General features: G+C 36.9%; 1 protein-coding gene across 1 annotated transcript; it reads right to left on the bottom strand.

Moving 5' to 3' along the window:
* Positions 1-8,001: 8,001 nt before the first annotated feature.
* Positions 8,002-19,231, bottom strand: cmpk2 (cytidine monophosphate (UMP-CMP) kinase 2, mitochondrial). The gene is made up of 5 exons (XM_067367764.1): positions 18,408-19,231; positions 12,823-12,937; positions 12,423-12,624; positions 10,224-10,457; positions 8,002-8,762 (listed from the first exon to the last, which is right to left on the bottom strand). Exons 1-5 carry the CDS (start codon positions 18,972-18,974, stop codon positions 8,642-8,644), a joined length of 1,239 nt encoding a protein of 412 aa, XP_067223865.1. The 5' UTR covers positions 18,975-19,231; the 3' UTR covers positions 8,002-8,641.
* Between the last annotated feature and the right edge of the window lie 163 nt (positions 19,232-19,394).

Raw genomic sequence — 19,394 nt, 5'->3', positions numbered from 1 at the left:
GTTTGAAACGACATGACAGAATTGTATATGTTGTATACACAACCAACTTGGTCTTGTTGTACGTGATAATTAAGGATATACGTTCTCCAGTGTTTCCAAACTGCTGCGACTCAACGGACTTCCTTCTTTCAGAGCGCCAATACATCTCATCACATTCATCGTAGACACGCTTTTCCCCTGACGCCCAAACAATAGCGAAAGAAGTCACTCTACTTTTAATTATGTGTGCAGCAGAGGCTGTTTAAACATTTTTTTATTCCACAATTCAAGATCTTAGCTTTTTTCAGCCTTGCAATCATTTTAGGTGACTGGGATTGTGAAAACCAGAACGGTACGTCGCACGCGTATTCAGTAAATACATAAACAAGGAGATGGGAGAGGGATAAACAGACACAGTGCTTCATCTCGACGGTTGACACTGATGAAGTTTAAAGCGTGCCCCACCATTAATGGCACTAAAACAAAAATAAACCATTTTCAAGTATAAAAAGATACACAGCCGCGCAGCAACTAGGCAGCCGTGGTCTTTGATTTATTCCTAAGGGGAAGAGAAAGGACGGGAACATCTTGAACGGCGTACAAGGAAGATTCAAGTTCTCCACAGGAAATCATTTTGTGTGAGAGGGCATCCCAGTTAAAAATAGGGTAGCTCTAAGAATACAAAGAATTAATTGGCATGATTTTGGTAGAAGAGAGCACTAGGGAGAACCCAAGTTTGTTCACTATCCTGTTTTGTGTTTACTCTACGGAGTTAGTCATGTAGTCAAGCTGTCACGCACTCTTCTTTCCTCTTACTTTTTTCTCCCCTCGATCCATTTTTTGTTGTTTTCCGCCTTTGGCTGTCAGAATTCAAGCAGAGCGAATCACTCCGAGATTTTATGAATCTCCGTCAAAGGCTGCCTCATTTCACTGGAAATGATGATATATGATGTTCTTAGTATGACAAGGAAGCTTTAGATAATAAGTGTTGTGTCACACTTCACTGAGTTATGACTAGTATCCAAAATGACTGTGGTAGACACCGATGGGGGTTTTGGTGTGGGCTGCACTTGTACAGATTTTAATGAGATCTCGCAGCGTGTTTAAATATTTAACAATTCCTGGAGTAGCTCCTCTATCTGCTGTCAGGAACACCCATTGCAATTTCATCCCAATTCCGAGAAATGCTCCAAAATATGTGACATGCACATTGATGTTCGGCTCATTTTCTGTTTTTGCTGTTATCTCTGTATATCTTTAAGGATGCATCTACGTATAAATGTAAAGAGCCTATATTTGCCCAGTTCTTCATATGAACAAGGGCTGTTTAAAAAGTCCATAAGTGGGTCTTGGTAATATTTGATTTTGATTGGTCAATCATAGCATCCTGTGGTCAAGTGTTTAACTTTATACCCGATCACTGTCATTATTCTCAAAGGGACAGTTCACCCAAAAATGAAATTTCTGTTATTAATTACTCACCCTCATGTTGTTCCAAACCTGTAAGTCCTTCATTCATCTTCGGAACACAAATTTTTGATGAAATCCAAGAGCTTTCTGACCTCCATATAGACAGCAACGTCATAACCAATTTCAAGGCCCAGAAAGGTAGTAAAGACATCAACGTAAACAGCATAGGAGACTGACAGGGAAGAGAAGAAATTGTTGAATCATTATTTTTGTTTTGTTTTTTTCCCACAAAAAGTATTCTCGTCACTTCATAACATTAAGTTTGAACCACTGTAGATATATGGACTATTTTAAAGGTGCCCTAGAATTAAAAATTGAATTTATCTCGGCATAGTTAAATAACAAGAGTTCAGTACATGGAAATGACATACAGTGAGTCTCAAACTCCATTGTTTCCTCCTTCTTATATAAATCTCATTTGTTTAAAAGACGCCCCCAATATTTGCATATGCCAGCTCATGTTCAAGCCATTACACAAGGGCAGCCAGTATTAACGTCTGGATCTGTGTACAGCTGAATCATCAGACTAGGTAAGCAAGCAAGGACAATAGTGAAAAATGGCAGATGGAGCGATAATAACTGACATGATCCATGATTACATGATATTTTTAGTGATATTTGTGAATTGCCTTTCTAAATGTTTCATTAGCATGTTGCTAATGTACTGTTAAATGTGGTTAAAGTTACCATCGTTTATTACTGTATTCACGGAGACAAGAGCCGTCACTATTTTTAAACACTTGCAGTCTGTATAATTCATAAACACAACTTCATTCTTTATAAATCTCTCCAACAGTGTAGCATTAGCCGTTAGCCACGGAGCACAGCCTCAAATTCATTCAGAATCAATGTAAACATAAAAATAAACACTGTACTTACGCGATTAGACATGCATGCTGCATGACGAACACTTTGTAAAGATCCATTTTGAGGGTTATATTAGCTGTGTGAACTTTGTTTATGCTGGTTAAGGCAAGCGCGAGCTCCGGGGGCGGGGAGCACGAGATTTAAAGGGGCCGCGCAAGGAATCGGTGCATATATAATGATGATTCAAGATAGGCAGTTAAAAAAATTAATAAAAAAAAAATCTATGGGGTATTTTGAGCTGAAATTTCACAGACACATTCAGGGGACACCTTAGACTTATATTACATCTTTTAAAAAGATGTTCTACGGCACCTTTAACAATGTCTTTACTACCTTTCTGGGCATTGAAATTGGTTTTGACGTTGCTGTCTATAGGGAAGTCAGAAAGCCTCTGGATTTCTTCAAATAAAATATCTTAATTTGTGTTCAGAAGATTAACGAAGGTCTTACAGGTAAGGAACGGCATGAGGATGAGTAATTAATGACAGAATTTTAATTTTGGGGTGAACGAACACTTTGAACAAGGTTTATTTTGCATTAGGCTATATACAATTGTAAGCCTACCGTATATCCGGATATTACTTTATGTAATCCAGCCTTGTTACATTTCCACATGTTGTTATTGTCATGTAAAATGTCCATCAGATGTATAGTGCAGAATCTCGCTGGACTTAGTAGGTCATCATTTGCCTACTGTTTTATTAATACTGTGAATTTGGGCATTCTACTCTTTTCACAAATAGTTTTCTACTATACAGTAAGGAAATATGTATATTCAGATGGAACTTATCTTTATGAGTTAAATGATTCACTGGACCAATGATTCATTCAAAACACTGATTCAGGGTTAAACTGCCCATCTGATTGATATATAAATCAAATGTGCATGAAAGTTGCATTTGTTACAATCACATTTTCTCTCAGAATTATCATTGGTCCAGATTTGTATTAAATACAATTAAGTTATGTCAAAATCCCTTTCAAGGAAAGTCTGTTCATTCGGTGGGCATATTTGCAACGCTATACTACTATTTCTATTAATATACAGCTATTTCGTTCATCCAAGTTCTGTCTATTTGAATGGGGGAATCCTGAAATGTAAAAAAACTGCTTGCCGAACTCACAATTAAATAACATTTCAAATTAGCAACAAAATCTGACATGAACTGTGCCATAAATGTTGTTTCTTATGCTCAAATAGTGTAAAAAAAAATCTAATTTTTTCAGGCTAAATGAGCCAATGCACATGTGCAGTCCTAAGCGTGAGTCTCAGGTTTCTATGGGAACCGGAGCTTCTAACGGCAGCTGCAGTGATGCAATGACTTTATCAATCAGCGATTGGCTCTTTTACTTATAAGGCGGGACCTATTCCGCCATATTGTGCTTTGCAGTTTCTTCCATTCACAAATAATAGGAGTGAACCGCCTTCCTATATCTATAGTCTTTGGTTATGTACCATTAAGAACTAACATGATCTAACAATCGACAACAGTATATTTATAAATGAACATTAACCAAAATATGTGAAAATATATCCATTAATTCATGATTATTTAGAATATTACATGTGCAAATTATAATTTTACAAATCACAAAATCATAATTTCCATCATTAACCCCTGAAAGTCATGAACCCTGATCTAAAGTCACCTGCTTATCATCTGATGGCATATCTGCAGTTATAGATGCATAAAACACACACACTGTATAGTCCCTCTGGTCATCCTCCTGCCACCTCTTCCATAGTGTCCTATAGGCCTCTATAGCCCCCCTCACCCCCCTGCAGCTGGCAGCGTCGCTGGGCCTGGAGAAGGAGGGTGTCAGTGCCAGGTCTCTAGATCCCACACCAGCCCACCCTCCTATACCACCCCCACCTCTCTCACCACACTTCACTCATTATTCATGTTCATAGGGACAGCTTTCATTTGATCTATTACTTAGGCGGGGGGGACCACAGACTGCTGTGCGGCTCCATCCCTGCTGGATCTTTAATTATTGCAGAGAGGGTTTTCTCTGTCTTGTTCTTTGTTGTGCTAATGAAATATTGAAGTGGCCGATGTAGATTGTGTGGGGCCTGCTGGGGAGGATGGTGGCTTACCTTTTGCCTCTGCACAAACCTTCTGCACTATGACCTGATTTTTTATATTTCAAAAGCACATATGATCAAATGTTTATTTAAAGAGGTCAATGCAGTCAGCTTTGTTTTTATGTCTGATTACCAGTGTTACGCATTACGAATAGTTATGTTATGTAATCCGATTACTTTTTTTTAAGTATCTTGTAAAGTAATGCATTACTTTTAAGTTTATAGCAAAATATCTAAGTTAATTTTTCAAACGAGTTACGTTGTTTACCCGTTTATTGACTGACAGCTCTCCTGTCCCCATTTTGAGAGAAATCATGAGTAAGTGCAGAGGTTTTGTGTGAACATGATGGTTATTGTAGTTCTAGACTAAATGTGAGCATTTACTCATCTCATTTGCACAAAAACAGATTCAGTATTCCTTAAAATTAATAAAAACGGTGAAATGCAAACTCAGAATATTACACAAATCTACAATAACTAAATATGTTAAATAATACAAATATACTTTATGTATTTAATCTCACTTTATTAACAAATGTCTTTGCTGCTGACCTTCGATGATCCAATTCAATCCTAATAATAAGCAAAAAATTATTTTAGATGAACAACACATTCGTGTTTCATTTTTTTTTGTTTTTTATTGCTTATTCTCAACATTTTATCTCGACTTTTTTCTTGAAATTTAACGAGTTTTTTCTCGTAATTTAATGAGTTTATTCTCAACATTTTATTTCGACTTTTTTTTTCTCGAAATTTAACAACTTTAATCTTGAGATGGCTTTATTTTTTTATTATTGCTTGGCCCTAATCCTTTTCCGTATGTTGAACTTTCTTCTGTCCTATTCTTCTTTGATCCAGAATGAGGCAGAACAGCTGAAAGTTTTGTTTGAGCTGCGCCCTCTACTGTACAGGCGTACAAAAAATGTAACTAAATCATGCAATTAGTTACTTTTTAGGGAGTGGTGCAATATTGTAATGCATTACTTTTAAAAATAATTTTCCTCAACACTGCTGATGATTACTGTAAAAGTCATTGCAATCCACATTTGTAAACTGCTTTAGGTTAAAGTGTACATTTACAAATTTTATTTATCATAATTGTAACTTTATTTCTCAAATTCTAACCCTTTTTTTTATTGCATCTTTATTTTTCAAATTGACATTATATATCAGAATTCCAACTTTATTTCTGGTAATTGTGGCTTTATTTCTTAGCTGTAACTGTACTTCTTGTAATTGCAGCTTTGCCTCACAATTTTGACCATATTTCTTATTTTATGCTTAATCTTACAACTACACAACCATTCAAAAGTTTGAGGTTAGTATGAATTTTTTTTAAAAAAAGAAATGATGCAGTTTATTAAAAGGTGACAGTAAAGACATTTATATTATCCGAAATATATTTCGATTTCATCACTGAATCCTGAAAAAAAAAGTTTTCCTAAAAAGATTAAGCAGCACTGCTGTTTTTATCATTGATAATAAAAAGAAATGTTTCTTGAGCACCAAATCAATGATTTCTGAATGGTCATGTGACACTGAAGACTGGCGTAATGATGCTGGAAATTTGACTTTGACATCACAGGAATAAATTACATTTTAAAATATTTTCAAGTAGAAAATAGTTATTTTTAATTGTTATAATATTTCACAATATCCGTTTAATCAAATAAATGCAACCTTGATGATCATAATACACTTTCAAAAAAATATTTTTAAAAATCTTACCGACCCCAAACTTTTGAGCGGTAATGTACATTTTAATTTTTTACAGAAACATGCTTCTATAGCTAATCATAATGCTTCATAAGAAAGCACTGTTCAAGCTACTTAGAAGCTGCCTACAGTATTTTAAGAGCACAGGTTTATATGTACTGTGCTGTAGGACTGTCTGTTCATAGCAACTGAACAATCCTCAAACACTGTATATTCCCTCTGAGAGCAACTGAAAATAGATGTAAAATTGATCAACCTGACTGTCTGACCACTGGAGACCTCTATGGTCTCCAAGCAGAAAATCTCAGGAATTTAACTGGAGCCAGTTTATTAAAATCACTGACCAGTACATTTCTCACGCCGCATATTTAAATATGGCCTTTTACGCCTTTGAGGCATTAATATTAACCACCACCAGGCATATAAACAGTGTGTTAAAAAATAAACATTTAATTGCATCTATAGCAAGAGATTCAATAATTGGCTAAGGGGAGTGTGTAATTGCGCAGTGGTGTGGAAAGCCGTCTGACAGTGATCTACAGGACTCCATTAATTGCCATATGAATATACCCTTCTCTCTTCTCAACACTGCTGAGGCATCAGTGTGAGGGAGACGGGTCACTCCGTCTTTCCCGGCCCATATCCTCACTGAGCTCATAATTACTAAAACCTTTAATTAATCTTGCTATCACTGGGTAAATGCAGTGCTCACCATATCAATGAATTATGGGATAAGTGTGGTATTGTTAGTGCATGAGGGCCGGTGGGCGCCTACATGCATGTATGTGTGCTAAATGTGATTATTGAAGATCATATGTATAATTAAAAGATTATTTGATGCAAAATTTAAGCCGATGTTCACTGATAATGTCCCCCCTCCGCCAAAGCTTGAAATCTCATTGGTGTTTGTTTTAAAGGGGTCCTTGGGCTGCTTTAGAGAAGAGGAAGAGTTGTTGCAAGAGTGTTGTTGCCATGCCGTCATTTTACACTGGACTGCTTGACAAACTTCTTCCTGAGTCTCTCCATCAGTGTCCACTCCGGTTTGAACAATGTAAGGCTGAACACCGTTACTGACAATCCTCATTTTGGCTGCGTGAGATTCTCCAGCTTTGTTGTTGTTGAGCAACTGAAGTGTTAAAGCTCCGCCCTCTTCTGGAAAGGGGGGCAGGAGCAGCAGCTCATTTGCATTTAAAGGGACACACACAAAAACTGCGTGTTTTTGCTCACACCCAAATAGGGGCAAATTTGTCAAGCTATAATAAATGATCTGTGGGCTATTTTGAGCTGAAATTTCACAGACACATTCTGGGGACACCAGAGACTTATATTACATCTTTTAAATGGGGCATTATAAGTCCCCTTTAAGATTCCAGAATGGTTTGTAAAAGCATCATGCCACATGTTGAAAGAGATTGAGATTTAATAACTTAATAGCTAAAAATAATACTAAAAATCATTTTGTTAACAATAATATTGTTTGGCTTGGAATATGGACTACTTTTATGGTGGGATAATGTTTTGTTGTTTGTCTGTTTGTTTGTTATTTTGCTCTGAAATCTCATAAATTGTTTGTAAGTGGATTGTGCCAAGTTTTGATAGTGACTGAAATTAAATGCTAAAAAAAAAATCAATTACTTAAAAAATAAAAATAAAATGTTAGTAATAATAAATCAGTCTGTTCACAAAAATATATTGTTTGGCTTGGAATATAGCATGGACTTTTATGGTGTGTCTTTTTGGTGATTGCTCTGAAATCTCATAAATTGTTTGTAAATGCATTGTGCCAAGTTTTGACAGAGATTGATACTAAGATTAAATTAAAGAATTTTCATTTTTAGGCGAACTGTTTCTTCAAAATAAAGCAAAGATGTGTATTATGTGTATTAAAATTTATTCTTACAATACAATTCAATAAACAGACTTTAAGGACTCTGAGTTATATACATGTACATTTTAGCCCTAGCATATCACTCTTAATTAATGATCAGAGTCTGCGTCCAAAAGCAACAGCAACAAATCCAAGCAAGTTTAAATTGCCTGGATCAGATCTATTGCTTTTAATACCTCCATAAGGTCCCTTGATTCCATCTCCTATAGGAGTGAATGCCGAGCTGACCAACAATGAGTTCTTGTGTTTAAATCTAATTGAAGTGATTGATGAATTCTCAAACCTCTTTAGCTGAGTTCCTGTGTTTCACTGGGAATAAGTCAGAGTGAGGAAAGTGGACGCTGTGACCCTGCGTATGAGAGCTGACATCCAGCTACAGCACCCGCAATAACTTTCCCTCTCGTGTCATCACTAAAGCTCTGTGGGAAGGGGAATATGTTGTGACATGTCCAGATACGAGCCCTGAAATATATGCTGGCAGCTAGCCACCAGCCTCCTTTTCAATCAACAGGCTCAGCTGACTGGGGCTCTTACAGTGGGTTTAGTTGACTGTTGAATCGTAACACTACACTACCATCTAGTGGTTTGCGGAGGGATTGCAGGGCTTCTTCGTCATTGGGTTGGGAGCCGGTTGTTTACAAGTGACATTTGTTCCTAATTAAATGCTGCACTTGTTGCAGCACTTCTTGTGGAGAGGGGCTTGCATCCACGATGATGCAGGCGGGATTCTGGATTCTCTTGTAAGCTTCCTCCACTCTGAAATAAAGAGCAATTTGTTATAAGTACACCAAAGCTGTTTTGCTTATTGTCTTTCTTAATATGCTTGATAGTGTTTGAATGAAAATCTTTAAACTTGGCTTCCAAAAGGGGTCATCTTCAGGAAATGGAGCCAAAATATTTTTGTGGAAACCATAATACATTTGTTCAGGATTCTTTGATGAATAGAAAGTTTAAAAGAACATATATTTGAAATAGAAATGTAAAGGTCTTTACTGTCACTTTTGATCAACTTAATGCATCCTTTCTGAATAAAAGTATAAATTTCTTTAAAAATTTACTTATTATTATTTTTTTTTTAATTGTACTGAGAAAATGCAAAATTTGTCATTGTTTCTACAATTTTTGTTCAAGCCTGTTATGATTTAACATTACAATAATGGTTAGATGTATCTGACATCATGAAGGGGTGATATCATAAAATCCTTAACCACAGGATAAAAAAAAAGTCTTATTTACCCATTATATTCAACGCTAAAACATTTTAATGGGGTTGACTTGGCACAAACATGTTTTAAAGATAAATTCTATTATGAATTATTAATATTGTTCTAGTGCCGGCAAACGATTAATTGCGATAATAAAAGTTTGTGTTTACATAATTTATGTGTGTGTACTGTGTATATTTATTATGTATATATAAATACACATGCATGTATATATTTAACAAAAATATATTATATTTTATGTAAAATATTTATATTTATATGTAATATAAATTACTATTAATATAAAAATAATTATATATAATAATAACTAATATTTATATACATTATATAATTATTAGTGCTGTTAAACAATTAATCATGATTAATCACATCCAAAATAAAAGTATGCATTTACATAATGTGTGTATTGTGTATATTTATTATTTATATATAAATACATACACGTGCATGTATATATTTAACAAAATATATTTATACTGTACATATATATATAATGTAAATATTTCTTAAATACATGTATGTGTGTGTATTTATATATACATAATAAATATATGCAGTACACATATTATGTAAACACAAACTTTTATTTTGGATGTGATTAATCATGATTAATAATTTGACAGCACTAAAAAATATACATGTATACATGTAAATAATATATTTCTTAAATAAATACATGTGTGTGTGTATTTATATATACAGAATACATATACACACCACACACACATATTTTATGTAAACACAAACTTTAATTAATCGTTTGACAGCACTAATATTAAGTTATTACTAAAATGGATCATTTAGGATAAATCATTTTCTCTCACAAATGGCACCATTACCTGGAAATGCCCTAGAAATAGCTATTGAAGTTTACTGTGGAGTAATCAAATATGCACAACAACATCTGATATCTTTAAGTGTTATCACATGCAGTAAGCAAGTGGGTTGGGTTGTACCTTAAAACATAAAACACATCAACAAGTTGACCTACTTAAGTCGGAAGAACTGATTGATCTCTAGCTCAGCCTCCTCAACGGTCTTGTCCTGTCCCCTGTCCCTGAGTCTTCTCAGTCTTTCTTCTGGATTGACAGTAAGAAGCAGTACCAGGTTTGGTTGGAGCAGGTCTTCTGGCCACTGGTAGAGCTCTGAGCCCGGCCTAGGGAGGTTTTCAACCCTCCCACTGACCGCTGTGGCAATGGCATATGCTGCTGTGCTGTGCCAATACCTAAAGGGGACAAAAGAGAGGGGTCTATATATCAGTGCCAGGAAAAGGAACTAAAGGGGTTAAAAATATGTTCCTCGAAGTTCACTTATAACGTTTTTTGCACAAAAAAAAAAAAAAGTTTGTTCTGACCCTCTGTTTGAAATTACCGGTTTTTATCGGCCGACTCCTTGTCAGTAAATGACCACTGTTATGATTGGCTAACATCATTGCACAAGTACAAACCTGATTCCAAAAAAGTTGGGACACTGTACAAATTGTGAATAAAAAAGGAATGCAATAATTTACAAATCTCATAAACTTATATTTTATTCACAATAGAATATAGATAACATATCAAATGTTGAAAGTGAGACAATTTGAAATGTCATGCCAAATATTAGCTCATTTTGGATTTCATGAGAGCTACACATTCCAAAAAAGTTGGGACAGGTAGCAATAAGAGGCCGTAAAAGTTAAATGTACATATAAGGAACAGCTGGAGGACCAATTTGCAACTTATTAGGTCAATTGGCAACATGGTTGGGTATAAAAAGAGCCTCTCAGAGTGGCAGTGTCTCTCAGAAGTCAAGATGGGAAGAGGATCACCAATTCCCCCAATGCTGCGGCCAAAAATAGTGGAGCAATATCAGAAAGGAGTTTCTCAGAGACAAATTGCAAAGAGTTGAAGTTATCATCATCTACAGTGCATAATATCATCCAAAGATTCAGAGAATCTGGAACAATCTCTGTGTGTAAGGGTCAAGGCCAGAAAACCATACTGGATGATCACATACTGATCTTTGGGCCTTTAGACGGCACTGCATCACATACAGGAATGCTACTGTAATGGAAATCACAACATGGGCTCAGGAATACTTCCAGAATACATTGTTGGTGAACACAATCCACCGTGCCGTTCGCCGTTGCCGGCTAAAACTCTATAGGTCAAAAAAGAAGCCATATCTAAACATGATCCAGAAGTGCAGGCGTTTTCTCTGGGCCAAGGCTCATTTAAAATGGACTGTGGCAAAGTGGAAAACTGTTCTGTGATCAGACTAATCAAAATTTGAAGTTATTTTTGGAAAACTGGGACGCCATGTCATCCGGACTAAAGAGGACAAGGACAACCCAAGTTGTTATCAGCGCTCAGTTCAGAAGCCTGCATCTCTGATGGTATGGGGTTGCATGAGTGCGTGTGGCATGGGCAGCTTACACATCTGGAAAGGCACCATCAATGCTGAAAGGTATATCAAAGTTCTAGAACAACATATGCTCCCATCCAGACGTCGTCTCTTTCAGGGAAGACCTTGCATTTTCCAACATGACAATGCCAGACCACATACTGCATCAATTACAACATCATGGCTGCGTAGAAGAAGGATCCGGGTACTGAAATGACCAGCCTGCAGTCCAGATCTTTCACCCATAGAAAACATTTGGTGCATCATAAAGAGGAAGATGCGACAAAGAAGACCTAAGACAGTTGAGCAACTAGAAGCCTGTATTAGACAAGAACGGGACAACATTCCTATTCCTAAACATGAGCAACTTGTCTCCTCAGTCCCCAGAGGTTTGCAGACTGTTATAAAAAGAAGAGGGGATGCCACATAGTGGTAAACATGGCCTTGTCCCAACTTTTTTGAGATGTGTTGATGCCATGAAATTTAAAATAAACTTATTTTTCCCTTAAAATGATACATTTTCTCAGTTTAAACATTTGATATGTCATCCATGTTGTATTCTGAAGAAAATATTGAAATTTGAAACTTTCACATCATTGCATTCTGTTTGTATTCACAATTTGTACAGTGTCCCAACTTTTTTGGAATCGGGTTTGTAACAGTATCAACGCCCACATGATATTGTATGCGAGTAAGTGTTTTGAAAACATTATCCATATAAAATGCTACATCCGTATTTGTTCCAGTGTTGCCCAAACAGCAGCTGAATTGTGTAAGTGTATATTTGTGGCGCACACATCTCTACCTGTCCACAATGACAGGAGCCCTTAAGGATTCTTTTCCAATGTGGGCTGCAGTGATGTAGTTCCCCAGAGCGTAAAAGGCCCTGCGGATGAGGGGTGGTTCTGAGTCAAAGCGCTGTCTGAAAGGAGCCAGGCACTGGGGAGGAGATTTCAGCAGAGTGGCATTCAGTGACTCCCGCAGGGCTTCTGTGAGAGTAGTTTTACCTGGATGAAATCAGGGAAAGGTATGGAGAGAAGTCAACAAAATTTTAGAGTGCTAACTATTTGTTTGAGCATGGTTTGCATCATATTGACAGCTATGAATTTTTAGATTATATTAGTTTTTGCTTGGTGAAAAGTTTTGTTTGAGTGTATACATATTAATTAGCTGAACAAAATATTTGTCAAAGGCTCAGTGTTAACCTGTAGCGTCCAGTCCCTCGATCACAATGACAGGAAATCCATCACCCCTGCTTGTCTCCAACTGTTCGTCTACGAGCTTCAGCACTTCCTTTGACTCAGGGATAATGTCAGTGCACTGGGAAGGGCAGAGGAGGATGTGTTGTTTTACTTCAAGCTGTATTGTGGTATAATACTGAACTGCATTGGTTAATAATCACCATTGTTCAGGTATTCAAAGTAAAATAATCTAGACCGGTATAACTGCAGCAGTTTACACACACACACACACACACACACACACACACACACATTTTATATATATATATATATATATATACTACTGTTCAGAAGTTTGGGGTTTCTTAATTTTTTTTCTGTTTTAAATATATTAAATATTTTAAATACATTAAAATCTTTCCTGTGATGGCAAAGCTTCAGCATCATTACTCCAGTCTTCAGTCACATGATCCTTCAGGAATCCTTCTAATATGCTGATTTGCTGCTCAAGAAACTGCTGCTTAATAATTTTGTCAGGCTATATTATTATTATTATATTTACGTGTATAATACTAATACTACAGCCTATAGAGTTGGGGAAAACGCCCCCTTGGGGTAAAATGCCCCCCATACTGTTTTTCCCAAAATAACCACTAAATAGAGTCAAGATACATTTTTGTTGTTTCTGTGGACCTAAGATTGATGGTGGAAGTATTCACTGTGAAGCTTACACTGGTGACGTACCTGAGAGTTTTGCAGAACATTGCAGTTATATACATTATGAGAATAGTAAGGCCTGTAATTAGGGAGTACATGCTATTTAAGGAAAATATAATTCTACCTTTAGAATGACAAAATTTTACTATATCATTATTAGTTTGTGGGGTAAAATGCTCCCCCCAACCGCCAGGGGGCATCACTTCCCACTATCATAATTACTGTTGTTTTTCTGAACATCACATCCTTGGTTTTTCCATCAAATGTAATATACAGTTGAATAAAAATATTTGGACTTATATATTTAAAAATTACCACGGAGCCCAACAAATTTTACACATTTTTAAACAAATTTAATCGCGTGCACAATTTACTAATTCGTTCCCTTGATTTATAAATCATGTGCATAGTAAATTGTGACGTTTTAGTAAATCGAGGGAACAAATTAATAAATCGTGCACACTATTTAGCCTACTATTTTCTTCCTGCATGTCATGTCCGTGGCTCTGTAAATTACCTCAAGTAAACATCAGCTAGCTAGTTAGCCAGCCAGTTAGCATCAGCTAACAATATTTTTTAAATATTCAGATTTTCAGCATGGTTCATTAAACGGGTCATGAACTTCATTGTTTTATAATGTTTCCTGGGGTGCACTTATAATGTATGATGCTTTTTACATCAAAAATTGTCATCATTTAGAAATAATAGGTATTTTTGCTACCCCGATGTTAGCCTTTTTATTTGAATGCTCTGTTTTAAGGGGCGTGTCTGCTTTGAGACTTCAGTGTAAACGCCCACTGCTGTGATTGGCTGACATCTTTCCATATGAAATAGCCAAATATTACTCTCTTTTAGCACGCTTTTACTATTACAGCTCTCAAGGTTAACTAATCGTGAAAAGTGTTGCATTACATTTAGATCTATGGCATTATATTTAGATAGTGGCATGAAAGGCTGCAGCGATGAACAGCCAATCACAGACATTTTGAGCACATGAAAGCAGTGATCTCTTCATTGCAACTCAATTTCTGCACAGTAACGAATGCTTTCATGGTAACTAGCAGTGCAAACTAGGGTTGGGCATCTAAAGTATAATGCCGATCTGATACGCATCTCGATACAAAGTATCCGATCCGATATATTAACGATACATGTGTGGCATTTTGCGATGCAATACGATACGATTCGCACCGATATCACGATACGATGCGATAATTCAGCACTAGCTAATTAGATCAAGTTTATGTGGTGATGTAAAAGAGGATGCGGTGCCATTGAATTAGTTTGGTTATTTATTAACCAAGTAAAACCAATACTTTTTTTACAAACTGGCTTTTCAAGTGAGATAGATTAGTTGTACTGCACATGTATTTTACAGATGCGCGGCACATTTTACAAATTGCATCTGTCTTGTCAAGTCGTCCGTCTTTCTTGTAAAATCCATAGTGTTCCCAAACTTTAGATTTAAAGTTCAGTGGAGGATAAATTATCTCGGCGTCCGACATGTTTGTTTTGCTTACTCCTCGCGTTTCCTGACAACTACCTTTGGGCGCATCACTGGCTTCATCCGCGCAGCTAATACATTGAGTTGTAGTGTACACACATCCGCAAGTCCATTGCTTAGGCCTACTTTATGTAGGTCGATTAAATTATGCGCAAAAACAGGTTGACAACACTTGTTAATAAATAAAGAAATACATTCTGTATTAAAAGGATAAGCTGTATCTCGCAAAAACCGATGCATCTCAATTTGCTTCCAAAATTTCATTCATCCTCTTCTGCTCTACCGATGCACTCGCATCGTACACGCGCATGACCGCGTATCGATACATATCGGTTAATCTTCCCGTCCCTAGTGCAAACGCGATGTAATTAAGAGATTTGTTGAATAAAAGGGGGGGTTTCTCCATTTTAACACCTATTTGCCACTTGTTTGCCACCTGATGTCACCTGTTGGAGTTTGGGTTCCTTGCCGCTGTCGCCTTTGGCTTGCTTAGTTGGGGACACTTGACATTTGACTTGACATTTGATATTCAACAGTGCTTTGCACATCTGCCTGCATTGACACTATTCTTTAAGAGCTGCTGTGCAGCCAAAATTATGTACCAGTTATCAATGTAAAGCTGCTTTGATACAATCTACATTGTAAAAAGTGCTATATAAATAAAGGTGACTTGACTTTTGGCACGAGTCCAGAGCTCAGTCACTGATAATTTTTCAATCAAAAGTTTGATTGACAGCTCCAGCGATTATAAAGGGAGCGTTCACTGATCGCTTTCTTTGTATAATTTAATCACTGTTTAAATAAAATAGATTATTTTCAATATTTATAGATTTATAGATAGATTATTTTCTCTACTAAGAGAAACAACGTGAAGTTGACCGTTTAGTGTCTGGTTTGATTTACAGACACACAGACAAAGAACATCTGACTGTATATGAATCATTACATATCAGATCAGGCGTTAGTATTAACACAGTTACTTACATGTTGTTGCAATCCTGTCGAGTCCATATTATAAAAGTCTGTTTGCAAAGCCTGCGCCGAAATGCGATTGATTTACCAAAGAATCCACAGTGAAATGCCAAATAGAAATAAATACAGCTCAACTGAGACATTCACATTGTTGAAAATAAATAACCATATTCCTAGCATAAGGATCCTTTGAAAGGTAATTAGGGGCCAAGCACCGAAGGTGCTTAGGCACCTATTGTTATTGTTGGCGTTCCGTACGCTTATTATTATTCTTCTTCTTCTTCTTCCGCTCTTGAAGTCTATGGCAGCCCATAGAACCGCTTGCGGGAAAGTTGTGAAATTTGGCACACAGTCAGAGGACAGTCTGACCTTTGTCCATAGCAAATTTGGAGTCTCTAACTCAATCCCTCTAGCGCCACCAGCTGTCCAAATTTGCACTTATATTTATGGTAATAACTTTTGAACCATAAGGGCTAGAAACACAATTCTTTTTTCCTCTTATTCCTTGCCTCAAGACGAATCGAACGCACCATATGACGTCATTTTCCATCATGAAAATTTTTCCGCCATTTTGAATTTTCTGAAAAACTTACTTTTTCGAACTCCTCCTAGGCCGTTACTCCGATTTTCATGAAAATTGAATCAGATCATCTTCAGACCATGCTGACAAAAAGTTATGGAATTCAAGTTGATTCCTCAAACCGTTTTCGAAAAACTAACGAACGAATTGTACGTAGTGCTTGCGAAAACAGAAGTAAGGCTGTATCTCCGCAACGCTTTATTGTATTCAGACCAAACTTGGTACATGTCATCACAAGCATGACCTGAGGTACCATGCAGTGTTTCGGCGCAGCGCCACCTACTGGTGCGGAGATATGAAAAATGGGTATTTTTGCTTATAACTTCTGATGGGTTTGTCCAAAAATCATAAATTTGGTCTCGTTGGATTCGGGGAATCATGCCGAGTCGAATTATATCCAATTTTCCCAATTCGGCCATTTTGTCCGTCGGCCATTTTGAATTTTGTGCTAAAATGCTGTATTTTACGAACGTATTAACGTATCTTTACAAAACTTGGTATGGGTCATCAGCACAATGCCCTGAAGGAGCCTGAGAAGTTTCGGCACAGCGCCGCCTTGTGGTCAAAAGTTATAACAAAATTTACAAAAATGCTAATAACTTTTGACTGTATTCACCAATTGTAATGAAACTGGTCTCAGTAGATTCCTTGGGTCATGCTGAGAACAAAGATATCAAATTTGCCATAGTCAGCTAAACTTCCTGTCCGCCATATTGTTTTTCTTTAAAAACCTACTTTTTCGAATTCCTCCTAGACCGTTGCTCCGATTTTCACCAAAATTGAACCGTGTCATCGTCAGACCATGCCGACAAAAAGTTATGGATTTCAAGTCGATATGTCAAACCGTTTTCGTATACCAGAGCAAAGAATTTGAGGCATGATGCAAAAACGACTCTTGAAGCTGTATCTCTTCAGTGCTTTGACATATTCAGACCAAACTTGGTATGTGTCTTCACAAGCATGACCTGAGGCAGCATACTCTGTTTCGGCGCAGCGCCACCTACTGGAGTGGAGATATTAAAAATGCCATTTTTGCTTATAACTTCTGATGGGTTTGACCAAAATTCATAAATTTGGTATGGGTCATCAGGACAATGCACTGAAGGAGCCTGAGAAGTTTCGGACCAGCGCCAGCTTGTGGTCAAAAGATATAACAAAATTGACAAAAATGCTAATAACTTTTTTTCTAATTGCTCACTACTGCTGGTCTGATGCTCCCAGCCATGTTGGCTTGCTTCTTGTGCCATTTTTGTGCTTGGCCCCGTAATTGCTGCTTGCAGCTATATTGTTATTTTTAGTCCTGTATCACTCATCTATCCTTCTGCGAAGGCGGGGTTTCATTCTATGATAGGCACATTCCAGGATCAGTCGTTCAATATGACAAGTGTCAATAAAAGCTTTTATTGGACTAACAAGGAAGTTTTCAGTCCTGAAACTTACAGGATATTCTTATAGTATGATGACCTCTTATATATCATAGCTCAAGGAAATGTTGATTTCTCAATTCATGACCCCTTTCATAAATATTTATCTTTTTAACTTTAAGCTAAAACTGTTTGTACTCTGATTTTGCTGTAAATGTATAAAGCAAATTGCTTTGTCAGAGTGGGGACATTTTACAACACCTGTGGGGTACAAATTTGATTTTTGTTAAAAATCTAATAACATGAAAACATCTGGATATTTTTCACACTTGTTTTATAATTTATGTCACTGTCACTGAAAACTAGGATAACTTTAACTATTCTGTAGACATTTAACTTTTGTTTCACAGCAAAAATTAAAGTCATTAAGGGGGCGTTTCCCCTATAATCTGGTCCCAAAATCCTACCGTACCTCCTGAAGAACCTTATAGGCTTCATCCATACTGTAGAAGACATCGGAGTTCCTGATGTTCAGTGTGGATGGATGATGCTCTGCTGCTGCTGCAGGTGTGATGTACTGTCTCTCTGACCCCTCCACTTGATTGACAGGTGACCACAGCTCCTGCCAGCAGTACTGACCCTCGCGCTTGTATGAGAACACACATACTCTTTCACTCTGTCGCAATGTGTTTAATAAGTCCTCTGAAAGTGTTGTAGTGGATTTGTCTCGTATAAAAAACCCTTTAACGACGCTATTTGCGACGTCCGGAATAAAAGAAGACGCTTCAAATACATCGCAATCTCGCGAGATTGTTGAAGACAGCTTGTGTTTTATTTCGGCGTGCGTTTGCGCTTTCTCAATTCTGTTCTCACATTGGACATGTAGCGAGAAGAGTTTCCCACGGTCTCCAAAGAGCTGTTGATGAGCATGATGAAGAACTTGTGGGCTTGAACTCAGTGCGAAATAAAGAGGTTCAGTGCGCAAGTCAAACTCCACCGAACACAGCTGTCCACAACGAAACATTGCTCTCCTTAGCATTGTGAACGGTGTTAGATATTACAGCAGCCTATATGGAGTGATCTTACTGGCTCGCGCTTACAGAGAAACGAAACTATACCCGAAAACGAAAGCTACGGTAGCTATAGCCAACAACAGAACCGTCCACTTACGTAACTTACGTAACGAGCCTAGCTGAGTCAGTCAAATAACAACAACAGTGTTGTTACGGTGAAATCAAATAAGCGAATTACTTGAGAATAAATAAAATAGGGTAATAAACACGTAGGCTACCACTACACTCTAAAAAAATGCTGGGTTAAAAACAACCCAAACTGGGTTGGAAATGGACAAAATGTTTATTGTTTAATTATTATTTGTTAAACATATTCATTTATTAAACATATTAATACAAATTAATTTCCAACATACTTTGGGTTCATTTTAAGCAAGCAATACAGT

Source organism: Chanodichthys erythropterus, chromosome 18 (genome assembly GCF_024489055.1).
Source record: "Chanodichthys erythropterus isolate Z2021 chromosome 18, ASM2448905v1, whole genome shotgun sequence".
Taxonomy (NCBI): Eukaryota; Metazoa; Chordata; class Actinopteri; order Cypriniformes; family Xenocyprididae; genus Chanodichthys; species Chanodichthys erythropterus.
This window is presented reverse-complemented; position numbering and strand designations above follow the sequence as displayed.

What these genes read in the sequence shown, in the direction of transcription:
- cmpk2 (XM_067367764.1), bottom strand. Translation starts at nt 18,974, where the DNA reads ATGCTAAGGAGAGCAATGTTTCGTTGTGGACAGCTGTGTTCGGTGGAG. An exon ending in CGAGGGACTGGACGCTACAG is followed by an intron (nt 12,625 to 12,822) that starts GTTAACACTGAG and finishes GATTTCATCCAG; the next exon opens with GTAAAACTACTCTCACAGAA. An exon ending in GCTCCTGTCATTGTGGACAG is followed by an intron (nt 10,458 to 12,422) that starts GTAGAGATGTGT and finishes TGTCCCCTTTAG; the next exon opens with GTATTGGCACAGCACAGCAG.